We start from the raw sequence: 17,231 nt of genomic DNA, 5'->3' as shown, positions 1-17,231 counted from the left end.
ATTATGCAGAATAGCCAATCCTTGTAAATACAAAAAAACAACAACACACAAATTAGTTCATAATAAGCACAATTTTTGCATTTATTTAAACACTAAATGTTTCAGAAATTATCTTGCTGGAGAGATGATTTTCCCAATTGTGTATAGCCCAAAATGTTTCACCTAAAATTCCATTTTAATTATTTCTGTCTCATGATTTGAATGCTTATTTAAAGTACTAATACGTTATTATTAAATAAACTAGAAGTCAAAATCCGAATCCGGGTCACATTTATCATATGTTTTCTTCACTTATTTAAGAGACATGTTTTATTATATAATCTATTTGATAAATGTCAGAATCCATACAGATTTACTCAAGTTCCCATGAACAGGGTCTGAATGAATGATAAGATTATAACCAATAAGAATTAAATGTGGAAAGTCAACCTCCCAGAACTCGCTTGCCCCATCCTCCTTCAGCCTCCTGATGTTCTTTGCCACCAGATATATCTTTGGAAAGAGCACATGAAGGGATGTGTTGCTATAGTTTATTTGTTGCTATCTGTAAGGTAAGTATAGGAGGTAAAAATACTTTTGAGTTAGTCTTTTCATTATGTTACATACTGCATTGTCTACTGTTATGGTTCTAAATTAAAAGGTCCATCTTATTCTCTGAACCCTAAAATCCCACTTGTTTCCAGTGTGCTGCCACGTGTATGTATCCCAGGTATCTATTTTCTCATTGTACTTGTTGCAAGTCTCTGTCATCCTACCTTCCTGTGAGGAAAGATGCTGCTGAACTTCTTCACATCCATGCCATAAAGCATTCATTGAAAATCTTAATGTGCTACTTCTTTCAAGGATATTGTAGTTTAATACATTTTTACTGAACATCTAAAAATTGAATTTTAGATATAAAACCAAATATATTTGCAGGATAGGAAGTTCTTTCCAGCATTGAGAGAAATCTTCCACTTATCCAACTTTAAACCGGACCTTATTTTTGAAAACATCTCTTATAAAAAAATAAAGTTTTTCTTATGTATCATAAATATGTTTAACAACTAATGTTTTGAAAATGTGTTGAACATGTCTAACCTTTATGTTAGCTATGCCTTTTTGCCCTTAAAATGTGGTATTTGGAACAATAAAATGTTATCTGATTCTCTCTCTTTTTCCTCACTGTTATTTATTTACTTATTTTTTTGCTTGCCAGAGGGCACTATTTTTAAAGATGTTTGCAAGAAAAAAGAGCTTGTATCTGAACTACTAATAGCCAAGTATTAACAGCCTTCTTCATGGAAATTCTTTATTTAGTATGGAAAAATATATCCATTCCAACTTGATCAAAATAGATATATTCATCCAGTTATTCATATAAATAACACTATGTAGTACAGCAATAAATAGTTCATAAAATATATTTTATTATGAACTATATTCATAAAATAATTTTATCGTGTATACAATTTTTTCACAATAATTTATTGATACTTAGCTTGTTATATGTCCAACTAACTTCGATTTATTAAAAAAACCCTGGAATATCTACAATATATGAACTCTTAAAACTCAGCACAACAAATCCAGTTAAAAAGTTGATAAAAGACATTTCACCAAAGAGGAGATATGATTGGCAAATAAACTCATGATAAGATAGATTTTCAGTATCATTACTTATTAGGAAAATGCAAATTAAAGCCACAGTGAGATATCACTATGCATCTACTAGGACAGATAAAATAGTAATGTTGAAAATGGTGAGAATACCAAATGATGGCAAAGATGCAGAAAGACTGGATTTCTCATACATTTCTAGTGGGACTATAAAAGGGTATATCCACATTGGAAAATAGTTTGTTAATCTTTTATAAAACCAAGTATGATTCAGCAATTATACTCTAGGGTATTTATCATAGAGAATTGATAACTTGTGTTCATGCAAGCATCTGTATGTAAATGGTAATAGCAGATTTATTAGTAATAACAAAAAAACTGAAAACAATCCAAATGTTTTTTTTATGATTAAACAAATTCTGGTACACCCATATAAGGAACACTACTTGTCAATGAAAGAAGAATGAATTGCTAATATATGCAACAACTCTGATGAACCTCACAGTCATTATGCATTGTGTTTCTCAAAATCACATAGCTATGGAGATGAAGAAAGATTAGTGTTGAGGGGAGGCATGGAGGGCAAATACAAAGAGAAGGCAAAATGAAGTTCTTTTGTGGTGATGGGATTGCTCTGTATCTTTTTTCTGATGGTGTTTATAGGAATCTGTACATGGGATTAAATTGCATAGAACTACATACAAGAAAGTGTGAAAAAAATGTTGAATTTGAATATTGTCTGTAGTCTTGTTAACAGCATTGTACCAATGTCAGTTTCCAGATTTGATATTAAACTACAGTTATATAAGATGCCAACAATGGCGAAAGCTAGGGGAAGGCTACTTGGAACTGTGTATGGTTTTTGCAACTTCCTGTGAGTCTATATTATTATTAATTAAACTCAAATAGTTATGGAAATGTGATCTGCATACAAACAATGCATATATAAAGCTAAATAAATAAGAGGAAATATATAATGAACTGAATCAGCAGTATGGTTCCTGTGACCTAAGATGTCAGTGATATTACAATGCATCAGACATTTTGCTTGTTTCCATAATTCATAGGGTTTAAATAATCTGTGTAATACTCCTTATAAACATAAATTTGAAATAAGTTTTATATGGCGATTGAAAATAACATATTTTTTATAAAATTTAATTGCTAAATATTTCATTTTAGTCCCTAAGGATCCACCTAACAACATGACATTTCAGAAGATACCAGATGAAGTGACAAAATTTCAGTTAACATTCCTTCCTCCTTCTCAACCCAATGGAAATATCCAAGTATATCAAGCTTTGGTTTACCGAGAAGATGACCCTACTGCTGTGCAGATTCACAACCTCAGCATTATCCAGAAAACGGACACATCCGTCATCGCAATGTTAGAAGGACTGAAAGGTGGACATACATACAATATCAGTGTAAGCATTCAGAGCTTTTAGTTACTTGCCTATTTTACAAAGTCAGTTGTCAAACTCAGCATTCAAAGATACTTCAGCTTGTGTACACACTACATTTTTTTCACATATTTTGGGGGGATTGTTTAAGACATGCACACAGAAAATAGATTTAGAGAAGTGAAATTGTTGATATCCTATAATATAGCAAGTCCTATGAAAATATATAGGTAATTAAAACCTTTGTACAAACAATAATGCCATTAACTCTAATAGCATTATTGTTTAGAAATAATTTATTCCCCTTCCATTCTGTGGCTTATACATATATCTATGCCATTGACTTTGATTTTGGCCACACGATGTGCTTTGGCCAATGACATGTGCCACATCTATTGAGAAGCATTACAAGTTTGTGTCAGCTCTCTCCTTCTTCCTCTCTGTCTCAAGGAAAGATATTCCAAGCGGATTCTGCTCCTTCAGTCTGGGTCTAGAAATGGGAAAATATTAAGTAAGGTTAAGCCATATCAGCCAACCCACAGTTGTGCATGTACTGTAAATAAGAAAAAAATGTGCACTATTGTAAGCCAAAAGTAAACACCAAAAAGCAGCCACATTTGTATTTTTGTTAGAAATGCAGAAATAAAATAAAGGATAAAGGAAATGCATGCTAAAAGTAAAAGAATTGTAGTAAAGAGATGATTCTGCCAAATGGAAAACTGTTAATGTGTGATTATAAATGAAACATGGAAAAGCAAATTTCAAATGCAAAGAGCAGAAATAATTATTTACATGATTGAAATTCACATATATTTCACATAACTATTACTAAAAGCTAATAACATTTTATTTTTTCATTCTAAATTATCCATTTGGGAAAGTAAGTGTATATGTGAGTTCATATTGTATATATACAGGCCATGATCAATTTGTTTCATCATTTGATGATTTTTATAGCATGTCTTGCAATTTTCAAATAGAATTATCTGATTCAGAAATTCATATTTCAAGCAACATAAAATTCATCCTAAACCTTAACTTTTTAACTAATCCTCCTAGTAACTCTTTATAATCATCAGAATACTACCATGTGTGTATATATTCCCTCATTAACTTTATATCTTACTAGGTAATATGTCTTGCTAGGATTCTTGTTGTACATACCATTGTGAATATCTTTGTGAAAGATCTATTAGAGGAGAGTGGTGGTTAGAGAATGAACTGACCTTGGTTCAAATACTCACTTTGCTATTTTCTGTATCTGGTCAATTTCTGCAAATCTACCTTGGTTTTCTTATCTGAAAAATTACTAATAGGAATAATAACTTCTTTATAAGAATATTGTGAGTATTAATGATTTGTAGTTATGGTAAATAGTGAGTACGCTATCAGTTTTTCCTATTGTGAATATGAGAAAAAATAGGAAATAAATCACAACTAATTCATAATTTAACAAGAAATAAGTGCTCTGATTATTCACAAAGTGGAATTTACAGCATCCTCAGCTCCTGAGAGGTTTTTAGAAATGTATAACTTTAGCACCTGTTCCCATCTACTGCATGAAAATTTGCATATCTTCATTTACCCGGGTTTCCAAGTGACCTATTTCCACAATGCAATTGAAAAGCACTGTCCAATTCATCATTTACTCTGCCACTTAAATGTTAGCTTGCACCATAAAGAAATAAAAATAAGGAAGCAGACCATAATATCATTTTTGTTGTGGATACTTTCTTAAATTTACAAACTTCAATAAGCATTTTCTTTAGATATTTTTAACCATGTTTTTGGGGCTTGGGTTATTCACCATAACTAGCACATCATACACATCATTACAGTTTTAATTCAGTCAAAGTATGTATAGTGTGGAGTGTGGGTCACTAATATATAAACAAATGTATTAACTTCAATAAACATTATACTCTGAATTTCATTTATCAAGTACAATAAACTGGGTGAGAACATGGTCTTTGTTTTATACAGCAATATAATGTGGATAGAAGAAAACTCTGTGTCTGCAGTTTCCTAAGCACAAAGTTAATTGAAAGGATTCACATCTGTGTAAATCACCCTCTGTACATACAAACAGAAATGCTTTATGTGTATATGCTGCATTACGCAGGTTATAGCGTCAGATACTTTGGGGCAGGGGTGAAGAAGGGCATAAAGGGCAACTTTCAGAGGGATGATTTAATACAGGAAACCTGGGAGGCTGGAGGAATAGGGTTTCATCTCAGAGGGAAAAAAAGAGGATCTTGAATATGGATTTACAGAAAGCCAGTTACCTAGCTACAGAGAAGAGGAAAAGATGTTAGAGTAGACGAAGAGAGCAAAGAGAGTCTTTTCTATTCCTCCTACAGGTTCCAGCTGAAGTCACAGTCTTTTCCTGGTCTCTGCGATCGGTCTATTTTGGTCAATCAGCCTTTGTTCTCAGGGCTTACTAGTAACACAAGATCAGTTTTAAGAATTACTTTGTTGTTAATATTCTTCCTCCATATATAACTCACATTTAAGGGGGTGCAAGAAATAGATAATTAATAGATTATATGCAATTGTTTTTAAAAGTAGAATCATTTTAAAATTACATATAACCATAATCAGTTATAGGTACATGTAAGCAATAATTTGAAAATAGTAACAAGATGTTTCTTTGTTTTAGGTTTATGCAATCAATAGTGCTGGTGCAGGACCAAAAGTTCAGATGAGAATAACTATGGATATTAAAGGTATATACACAAGCTCCCATTCATTCCACAAATGCTGCTTTCTTAATCAAACAGTAATAGAACTTGAATTCTGTATTAGAATTAAGGGTGGAGTCAAGCTTGTAGTGATGCATGTGCATTTAGTAAGCATATTTAAGTAATAATATAAGCTTGTTAAAGCTATAATTAAAATGCCCAAATAATGATGCAAATTACCATCCTATATAATAAAAGGCTAATATGCAAATTGCCCCCTCAGGAGTTCGACCACTAGCTATGACGTGCACTGACCACCAGGGGGCGGCATAGAATGAAGGAAGGACCTGGCCAGCGGGTAGGCGGGGAGGAGGAAGGCCTCGATTGGCCCTGATCATTGGCCAGGCCTAGGGACCCTACCCATGCATGAATTTTGTGCACCAGGCCTCTAGGGTTAAATAAAGAGAATGCCCACCTGCTATTTTTTTCTTATATTTCCTTTCCTGTAACTTTAAACTCTTCTGAGACAAATTTTATAGTCCATTATTTTGTTTTTAAATTTTATTGAAAACGAAACTTATTCTTTAAATTACCCATGACTAGGAGTTGACTAGTTTTAACTAGATTCCTCAATGACTTTTATTTATATTGACAGTTGAATTCTTTACAGTTAATTAAATAGTGTTTACTGAACAACCATGTATTCAGCTTTATGATTCTAACTCTAAAGATTCTGATCTATCAATTTATTAATCTTACAGGTAGTTTTCATTGACAATATAACTAAAATTTGGAGCCTCTCGCCCGCCAAATCCATAAAAACTAAAAAAGATTTTTACGAGGAATTTAGGGTCATTCAGTCATCAGCGTTCCTTCTATTCCTGAGACTGAAAACCTGCATGTAGCTGTGCCATCTCTCTAAAAAGCTATGTAAAACCTGCAGAGCTAAAAACAAACAAACAAAACAAGTATATGGACCTTTAGTAGAATTCTACCTCCTTGTTGCTTCTCTCTTTAGAGCAAAAAGTAAGGACACCAAAGCACAGTGATTCTCAGTCTTTGGCAAGGACACCAAGCACAATGATTAAAAGCAGGCTCTAGGCTGAGTCTAGGGTCAGACTGCTGAGATTGAATTCTGGATTGGCCACTTGATATCTGTTTGACTTTGGGCAAGTTTCTTAACCTCTATAAACCTGGATAGTGGAGATAATACTAGTTCCTACTGCATACATTGTTGTGAGGATTAAAAGAGATAATCTTTGAAAAAACTCTTAGGACAGTGACCTACTAGAGAATGAGAAACATTCACTGTAAGGTGAAGCTGATAAATATCATCTTTTCATCAATGGGTAGTTTTCACAATTGTAATACTGTATATAAATATTAATTATTTGCTTTTAATTGATAAATTATATGCTTAGGAAATACAAATACAAGGTCTTAAAAAATCAGCAATTTGAAAAAATGACTTCATAAAGAAGAGCTTACATCAATTCATCTTAATGTCTGTTATTTGTTGGCAGACATGTAGATACGCACTTAACAATATTGATTCTTTAGTAAAAAAAAATTCCCATTTCAGATGCTTTTGGTCATCCCAGGTAAAGAAGACTCATTCTGACTTTCTTCTCGTTAGATATGGCAGATAGACTTAAGACCAGTTATCTAGAGAAGATATAAATATATATACTGGAGGCAGTGGTGGGGCCCTAGAGAAATTAATTTTTCTTCAGTAAATATGAATGATTTTGTTAGTAACATGGAGTGATATTGAATTAATGGTAGTCTCATTAAGTTTGCATTTGACAGATAATGTCAGGTTGGATAGTCATGTCCAGTGCAAGATTCTTCTAACTGGAAACCTTTTCTTGGGAACTCCTCAGTGGCCTAGAGCTTCTCAGAACTCCCTGAAACCGGAGGCTCTTCCTGCTGAATTCTTTCTTCCTCCTCCCCTTTCTCAGGTGTCTCCCTACCTGTGCTCTGTGGTCGAAGGCTCTCACCATCTCCTCTTGCTCACTTCATCTTTACTCTTCACAGATATTTTCCCCAATAAACTTGCTATTCATCTAATATCATAGGCTTTATATCTCAGAGGAATGAGCGAAAGGATCAAGTAAAAAGATTTGGTTCCCTTTTATAGCTATGTGATATAAGGCCATCTCCTCATGTGCAAAATTGAAATTATATTGTCAATTTTATAGCATTATTGAGAAGCCTTTTAAAAAGATTAAATAAAGATGGAGAATGAAATTTGATTAAGCAACTCATTGTTGCTCAAACAATATATAATAATAAAAATATAATATGCTAATTAGACCAGGCAGCCAAACGACCTCCCGGATGTCCTTCCAGATGAAGCCACGGTGGCGGGGGCTGAGGCAGAGGTGGTTAGGGGAGATCAGGCAGGCAGATGAGTCCCATTATTTCGGGTTAAGTCTCAAATATATAATTATACCACCAGGAGATAATAATTGTTTAATATTTGCTGTATCAAAATAAGACTATTTCATTTGTTTTTTATGTTTGTCATCACGTTATCTGTAAATTACCTGCCTGAAAAAATAATTAAATGCTTATTTCTCCTCTTCAGAAACAAAAAATCAATTGTGATACTTCTTTGTTTATAGCTCCAGCACGACCAAAAACCAAACCAACCCCTATTTATGATGCCACAGGAAAATTGCTGGTGACTTCAACAACAATTACCATCAGAATGCCAATATGTTACTATAATGATGATCATGGGCCCATCAAAAATGTACAAGTGCTTGTAGCAGAAGCTGGAGGTATCATTAAATACTAACTTATTCTATTAATTTATAAAGTATGAATTGCTGAATGGTATAGAAATTTCAGTTCAAAATTAGTAATATAAATTGACTCCTGATTAGCACATACATCTTGACCTTAATATATTGTCAATATTATCATTAATTATCCAAAACACTTATGCTAACATTTTTATAGAAATAAGATAAGGTATAGTTAAAATATGTGATTTATTTATTCCATATGCTAGTAGGATTGCTTTGACTTTGACAAGATGAATTATTGGTAACTTCTTTGGAGATGTGAACATTACAGTTACTCTTGACTGAGGGATTTTTTTTCTCTAGATGCTTATCCAGGTAAATCAGCTGAATCATCCCTGGTGGTTCATAGAGTGAAAGATACTTCATCCAGAATTTCTTCATGCAATTATAAAAACCAGTTATAAATTTGAAAATAATGTATATGTTATTTGTAATCATCATTCCTTTTTTTCTGAAAATAGCTCAGCATGATGGAAATGTAACAAAGTGGTATGATGCATATTTTAATAAACCAAGGCCATACTTTACAAATGAAGGCTTTCCTAATCCTCCGTGTACAGAAGGAAAGACAAAGTTCAGTAGCAATGAAGAAATCTACATCATAGGTGCTGATCATGCATGTATGATTCCTGGCAATGAAGACAAAATTTGCAATGGACCTCTGAAGCCAAAAAAGCAATACTTGTATGTATAGTTTATACCTACCATGCATTGTGTTAGCAAGCTGGTTGATATCTTTCATTCCTCCATCCACCCATCCTTTTATCTTTTCAGTAAGCACTGGGCATCCATCTTGTATTGTGACTAGATTTTTTTTTTTAAATATATTTTATTGATTTTTCACAGAGAGGAAGGGAGAGAGACAGAGAGTTAGAAACATCGATGAGAGAGGAACATCGATCAGCTGCCTCCTGCACATCTCCCACTGGGGGATGTGCCCGCAACCCAGGTACATGCCCTTGACCGGAATCGAACCCGGGACCCTTCAGTCCGCAAGCCGACGCTCTATCCACTGAGCCAAACCGGTTCTGGCGTGACTAGATTTTTAATAATATTTTTTAAAAATATGTTTTTGTTGACTTGAAAGAGAGGAAAGGAGAGAGAAAGAGAAAGAGAAATATCGATCAGCTGCCTCCTGCACGTCTCCCACTGGGGATTGAGCCCACAACCCTGGGCATGTGCCCTGACAGGGATTTTATCCAGCAACCTCTCAGTGCATGAGACAGCCCTCAAACCACTGAGCAACACTGGCCAGGGCTGACCAGAATTTTTAGGCTCCAAGAATGTAAAGACCAACAAAAGATTGACCTCATATTCCACAGACATATAGTTCTATAGGAAAAGCAGACAAACCTAAATGTAATTATGATTTGATCTTTTGATTTGATAAATAACATAAGGTCAACATGAAAAATGTGCCCTTGGATAGGAGAATTTAATTCTTTCTGTAGAGGACAATGTGACCAATATAATATTTTGTGTTTTTCACTCATTATTTGCCTTGTGTGTTAATATGGAGGTGTTTAGGAACACTATCAGTCTTTTGGTTAATGATAGCTTTGATTTACCTTGTTCATAGCAATACTTTTATCCTCTATATACCATCAAACATCATATTTAGTGATTGAAATCTTTACAACTCACTTTAATATTTGGCATTTTGTAGATCCAACTGAATATCATATTAAGAATCTCTTTACAAATGAAATCAATTTTTTAATTTTCATTAATTTTCGTAAATGGTATTAGGTAGGGTCCAACTCCATTCCTTGGTCAGTGAATATCCAGTTTTCTCGACACCATCTGTTGAAAAGACTGTTTTCATCTCTGGCTTTGTTAATTTCTTTGCTAAATTGATTTTTCCTACTAAATTAACTATTATTTCTGTGTCACAAGATGACAGATTTTAAAAAATCTTGAATTATTTTATTTTCAAAATATAATTTTTTTACTAGTAAATTTGAAAAATGTAGCTAGTCTCATCTTGCCAACTAATGCATTATTAAATTCTTTATAAGTGTCTTAGGCCAAATTAGCATTGGAAAAATTAGAGAAGGTGGGCAAATTTTTTAAAAATGCTCTATCATCTATTATGAATTACAGTTACTGTGGTTACAAGGTTATTGTCTGAAATATAATCATTATACATATGATAGTTATGAAAATGGTATATCACCAAGTTTAATACTTATTCAAGTATTTTCATTTTGCGTATTTTTTCCAAAACAGACTCCTCATATAATCAATACAATAATAAGAAACTGAGAATAGTAGAGATTAATTTATGCATTGCAATTTATTAATGTAAATTGATTCTATGTTTTGAAATGCCTGGATATTTATAGTTTTTAAATAAGGTGTTTTGGTTGTCTTTGTGAATGTTAGAATCATAGAATGATTTTTAAGATTGATTCTCTTCTGTACCTTTTTTCCATTTCATATGTCATAAAAGCATAGGGAGTAAAAATATAGCTGTGCATACATAGGTTTAAGAAACATTTTCTTAATTGCATACATATGAACAAGATAAGTTCTATATGACAATTCTAAATCTGGTTCACTGGTATTTTCAAAGGTCGACAAGGTATAACAGTTTTTATGATTTATAGTTTAAAAGTCTGTTTGTGCAACACACTTTCACAGACTACATTATTTCATCCAAACAAATCTGTAAAGGAGGTAGGTAATCTGCTTCAGTTGAGCTGCTGATTGCTTACGTGTCTGCCCAGATTCTTAGTCACTCTCTCATGAAGTTCATGAGGTCCATTTCTAGGGTAATTATTCATCTCACATAAAGATAGTATCTATTTGTCTGGATGGTCATTGAATTTCAAGTCTACATCTTGTAAATTTGCTTTATCTTAAATAAAAATGTTTATTTTAATAGCTATTTCCTAAATTATTCATAAAAAAATCATATGGCATGCAAATTGCTAGTTTTAATTTTTTTTTCTATTTTATAGATTTAAATTTAGAGCCACAAATGTCATGGGACAATTTACTGACTCTGATTACTCTGACCCTGTTAAGACTTTAGGTAAGACATATTTTATAGTTTACTTTCAATTCTCAACATGCTAGTTACATTGCAACATTCATTAAAATGTAATAATCCACAACTGAAAGTTCTCAAGTATAAATTCGTTTCAAGGTTAACTAACCTGATTAAGGAAAAAGAGTATATTATATTATTCTATTAATAGATGGAAGTTGCATCCATTTGAATCTGGATCTAGATTTTGAAATGGTACTGGTTCTATGCTGATGTGAACTATCATTATACCAAGAAAATATTTAATTAGCTGTTTAATATAAAATCTTACAGCAAAAGATTTTTACCTAATACAAAGGAAAGGCTTATGGCAATTATTCTGAAATAATCCTAAAAAAACTAGATGTTTACCTGTCCTCATTAATTTTTCTTTTTTTCTAATCAGCTCTTTCATGTTTTATTAATTATATGCACTCAATTAGGCCTGAATAAAATACAAATACAATTTAGTCAAATGCAAGTATATTTCTTCCTCCTCCTCCTCCTCCTCCTCCTCCTCCTCCTCCTCCTCCTCCTCCTCCTCCTCCTCTTCTTTTTTGTCATCACCATCATCTAACATTAAATATTCTATACCAGACACACTTTCAGGTTCTTTGTATGTATTAACTGATGAACTCTTCACAACTATCCTTTACTTTAGATCAGTGGTTCCCAATCAAAGTGATTTTACCCTCCAGGGACATTTGAGAATGTTTGGAGCCATTTTTGGTTGTCACAACCATGGGGGCTGAGCTATGGGCATCTACTGGGCAGAAACAAAGGATACTGCTGAACATGCCACAGTGCATAGGACAGCCCCTCTCAGCAAAGAATTATCTGACCCATAATGTCAGAGACCCTGTCAGGGGGTAATGCTACCTCCATTTTAATGATGGGAAAACCAAGGTTCATATTAAGTAATTATGTGGTTGGGTCAGGATTTTAGCACAGATTTGATAGCAATTACACCCCAAATAGAGGATTTACACCTGCATTCAAATTTTGGCTCCTCCACTCGAGAAAATAATTTCTATAAGCTTCAGTTTCCTTATTTTGAAAATGGTGATGAGAATATTACTTTGAAAGATTTACATAAAGCAACATATGTAAAGACATTAATATTTTATAGTTAGAAAAAAAATTAAATGCTTAATAGCTTATTTTGGGATAGGCTATACTCAAAAATTTTAGAAATATATTTCCTTAGGAGAAATTATATCCCCAGAATTTTTTGAGTGGATCACAACTTCCAATTTGCACCAAGCTTTGAGAATGTGGAACTTTGTATGTTGCTCAGATACACAGCATATCATGAGCTGCAACAGATTTCAGTAAGAGTTGAAGCTGGATGCAGATAATTGTTCTACCATTTTCAGTTAGAAATTTTCACCAGGTTTTTAAACATTAACTGTATAGAAAGTCAGCTTCTGCAGGCTCCACTTAGTTAATAAAATGTTGAGCCTTGAAGAAATAAAGAAAGGGCATGTGACTAGCTACATGGATGTTGATAGAGGAATAACAAATTTCTTTGGCTATTCTCTCTAATTTCATAAAATCACTGGTTTGATTAACTGTACACAATATATTAATCATTTGAAAACTAGCCGATGAGACTTGGGATATTGAAATTGTGTTGAGCGTTTCTTCATTTGATAGGTGATTTTCATCACACAATGATACCACCGCAGTAAATGCCTTGAAGGCACTAACATAATTTCCTCGAGATTATGGCATTAAGAGACTATCGCCTCCACTAACTAATGATCCCGGTGTGTTTGCTGATGGAAGGAAAGAGTCAAAGACAAAGTGAATAGCTAGCAGTGCTGAAAAGAGACCTCCTTGCTGTGCTGTGCCTCTCATAGTTTGTTGGTTTCATACAGATTTATTTATTTTAATTTATTTTTGTTTTTTATCTTTTTTTCTTTTATTTTTTACTTATTGCTGACAGTATTACAGATGCCCCCCATTTCTCCCCATTTGCCCACCTCCACCCAGCCCCAGCCCCCCTCCCTCTGGCCATCACCACACATGCTTTGGCTAATCTCTTCACCATCTTTTATCTAGTGCCCCCCTCCCCTCCGAGCTGTGTCAGTCTGTTCCATGTATGCATCCATGCCTCTGGTTCTATTTTGTTCATCAGTTTATTTTGCTCATTAAATTCCACATATAAGTGAGATCATGTGGTATTTGTCTTTGTTATTGATGTGAGGACATCATATTCAGTTAGCAATCTGAGAGGCAAAGTTGAGATATTCAGGGGAATAGGAATGAGCATGAAAAGCCATAAAAAAGGGGATACCTGAGTATCAGGGACCATGCTTATCTTCTTTTTCTTCCTTTCTCTCACAGACTAGGGAGTAGAATACAATAATTAACTCTAGAAAGTAACAGTCATACACAGTTGGTTCTTGGTTCCTTTTGGAATCATAACTACTATCACTCTAGTCATCCAGGTAATAATGCTTATGTGCCCTGGTAACAACAGGAGTCTAGAAGGGATGTTAAGATGTGGAGCAAAGGGCAGAGCACAGGATCCTGCCAAAGCCAGGGAGGAAGAGGCTGGTGAAACATAGACTGGATGCAGTAGGGAGAAAGGCACTAGGTTGGTAAGGGGAAGCGACAGGGAAGGGTTTCATGTGTCTATGATTAAATTCTCAGATTTCATATATTATTTGAAACCAATGGCAGGAGGACAGCCTTTCAGACTCCTCCTTAGAGTGGTCTTCCATGGGATCGCTTCTGACATATAGCAGCTTTGTAGTAAATAGGCTTTGCTCTGTAATGCTTTGGATTGGTCGTGTGGAGTTCTGCTCTCTAGTCATTTATAGATAGTAAAACAGTGACAGGCAGGAGTAGAGGAAATTACAAGGGGTGAAAACCTCAGTTGTGAAATGAGATGTTCAGATTTGGAGTATGAAGTGTATCAGTAGAGTAGACTTCCTTGATGACTAGCAAAGCACTCCAGTCACTTTGCTAGTTAATGGAGTTAACAACATCACTTTCTGTCCTCCAGTCAGTTTTCTACCTGACTATTGGATGTTATGATTCTGTTAGAGATCAGATTTGCTGATAAGCCAGGCACCAAAGAGCTCCACCAGAAATGGCCCTGGTCCATAATTTGACATTAATAAAAGGCCAGTGAGTCATGCAACTTTTCAGAAAAAGAACATTGCCAAGGAAGTTATAGGAGAACTCAAAAAAGAAATAACATTGACCATTTCTACAATAGTCAATGGCAAAAATGTCTGTCAGATTGTAGGCAAGCAAATAATAAAATGCATTAATATAATGTCCTTAATGTCACCATAAGGTTACAAAAGATGTTCGAGTCCCTTTTTCTCTCAAATATGTCATGTATCAAGATATATAATAGTATTTGCAATGGGCTAGTGACTCTTAACATTCTTAACAAGCCTACTAAAGACATGCATGTCTGTGATCCCAGACTTCAGTGAAAGAAATATAGGTCCCATTTAGGTCATCAAACCACCAGTAGATATATGTTCATTCACTGGCATTTCACACACCACAGACAGTGAGTTCTGAGCTGCATTGTCTATCAGTAAAATCTTCAGGATTTAAGAGCCTTTGTAAGGCTGTGTTTCTAGGTTTGTTCAGAGCATATTATTCCAAGGCAGGCCATTTTGATAGTGGTTGTGACTCTCAGAAACATTATCATTCAGAAGTTAAAATTATGAACAAAAGAATCACCATAGACTGATAGACTAAAAGTTTTTTAGGGAAAGAGGCTGACAATAGTGCAAGTGAGAAGAATCAGGCAGAGCTTGGCTGGATAGGATGAATGGGCCTAAGAGAAATTTGCTAGGGAAATCATTATGGCCTGGAAGAATAAACATGGGAAATGACATGCACCGTTATTTTAATCTTGAAAAAAATTCTTATAATTTATTTGATTTTTTTCACTCGGGATTAAGCATTAGCATTTTTATTAACAAAATTGACAAGAATTCCACTTAAACCCTTTTTGGAAATCCTCTATAGGCACATCAGTTTATGGAAACTGCTGGTAGGCAATGTTTTGATTGCAAGGTTTAATTATAGAGAGTTCCTGTGATTTGAAAACCACACACTCCTTTCTGCACCTTACAAGGCTTCATTAAAGCTGAATAAGGTGGGATCTTAAACCCCATGGCAAAGGCACCGTGTGACTGTTTTCTTCTGTCATAACACCTCTCCTTTAATTACTAAGCTAACAATGAAAAGTTCCAATATGCTCACTGAGAAACAGGGTCTCTATGTATTTTTGCAGGAAAAGAATCACTTTCCCCCCAAAACCAGAGATATAGGGGAGATTTTTATTACATTAAAGAGATAGTGGTAATGTAGGGGTGAACCTCATAACTTTGTGGCTAGTCAGGCATATTTCAGGCACGTTTGGCATATATCGAATTTATGTGACGGGTTAATTACTTAAAAAAGTAACTTCTGAAATCTCATTTCCAAAATGAGAATGATAATACTCATCTCACAAAATAACTGGGAAAGTAAATCTGATGAATAAATGAATGAATGTGATAAATGTTTATTAATAAAAATACTAAACATTATTTATGTACCAAGAGTTTTCTTATTGTTTTTATATATGACCTACTGTATTCTTCACAACCCTATAACATGGTCTCCGACAAATCGATATTGACTATTTATTGGTAAAATGTATGAAACTGGCTCTTTAAGAAACTTGCCCAAGACTACTGAGCTAGGAAGTCACAGCACCAGCTTTTAGACCCAGGCAGTGCTCTGCTTGTAACCACTGTTACCATGTTGCCTGAAAATCGTTAAGCGCCCCAGGAGCTTTCAATTTCATTACTATTGGTGATGTTTCTGCTCTCACAGACTTCCTATTATTGCTGTACCATTTTTTCTTCTTAACATTTTCAATGATTTCTAGCTGTTCTCTTTTCATCTTCTTGTCTTAGCTTTTGAAGTTAACATTCATACATGAGTATGCTTTATTCTTACACATAAAGATACAGTAATTCCTTTTTTTAGCAATGAATAAGTGAGACTCTTCCTACATTCTAGAAACCACTTTTAATATTTTGTCATTCTGATGTATGAGAATAACATTTGCCTAGATTGTTTAAATTTACATTTCTTAAATTATGAAATTGAGTGGCTTTTCATAAATTTTTGTGTGGTATTAGAATATCCAAGATGACTAAGCCAAACAAGTATTCCTTATATTTAATTTTGGTTAAAAGAACTTGAACTTGTTTTCTTTGAAGATTAATAATAATATTAATAAGATCATGTAACATGTTCCTATGTCAAAAGCCAGACATTATAAAGCTGGTAAGCTTTATAACCAATTTAACTTAAGCTTCTTAGAGATATAAAACTGGCTTAATCAGATCCATATACTGAGATTCAATGATGATAATTACAATCAAAATATAATACTGATGAGAACTTAATTAGTACTTCATAATTATGACTTGCTTAATTACACTGGTATGTTTTATTCTGCAAATACAGCATAATTTAATTTGACCTTTTATATAATTTTAAGTCTAATGAGGAAATGACTTGTACTTATTCCAAAAAGATTCATGTTTATATTTTTAGGTAAAATAATTCCATTTTCTGTGAAAAGATTTATAGAAGTGCCTTCATTCTTATTGGTCATACTTTGTGGGTACATGAATAGCAATGAAGCAGAATTTGTTCTCACAATCATGGC

General features: G+C 33.8%; 1 protein-coding gene across 2 annotated transcripts in view; it reads left to right on the top strand.

Annotated features, from left to right (window-relative positions):
* The window catches only part of PTPRQ (protein tyrosine phosphatase receptor type Q), a gene marked incomplete at both ends in the record, with an annotated part of 267,149 nt that overhangs the window by 201,277 nt on the left and 48,641 nt on the right, over nucleotides 1–17,231 (top strand). For both annotated transcript variants that reach the window (XM_081083373.1, XM_081083372.1), the window contains 5 exons: nucleotides 2,782–3,026; nucleotides 5,662–5,728; nucleotides 8,311–8,469; nucleotides 8,958–9,180; nucleotides 11,460–11,533. In XM_081083373.1, coding sequence (XP_080939499.1) covers nucleotides 2,782–3,026; nucleotides 5,662–5,728; nucleotides 8,311–8,469; nucleotides 8,958–9,180; nucleotides 11,460–11,533 — 768 coding nt within the window. The remainder of the gene's footprint in view (nucleotides 1–2,781; nucleotides 3,027–5,661; nucleotides 5,729–8,310; nucleotides 8,470–8,957; nucleotides 9,181–11,459; nucleotides 11,534–17,231) is intronic.

Source organism: Myotis nattereri (assembly GCF_964212035.1).
Source record: "Myotis nattereri genome assembly, chromosome: 2".
NCBI classification, from domain to species: Eukaryota; Metazoa; Chordata; class Mammalia; order Chiroptera; family Vespertilionidae; genus Myotis; species Myotis nattereri.
The sequence above is the reverse complement of the archived record's forward strand: the minus strand, read 5'-3'. Positions and strand labels throughout refer to the sequence as shown.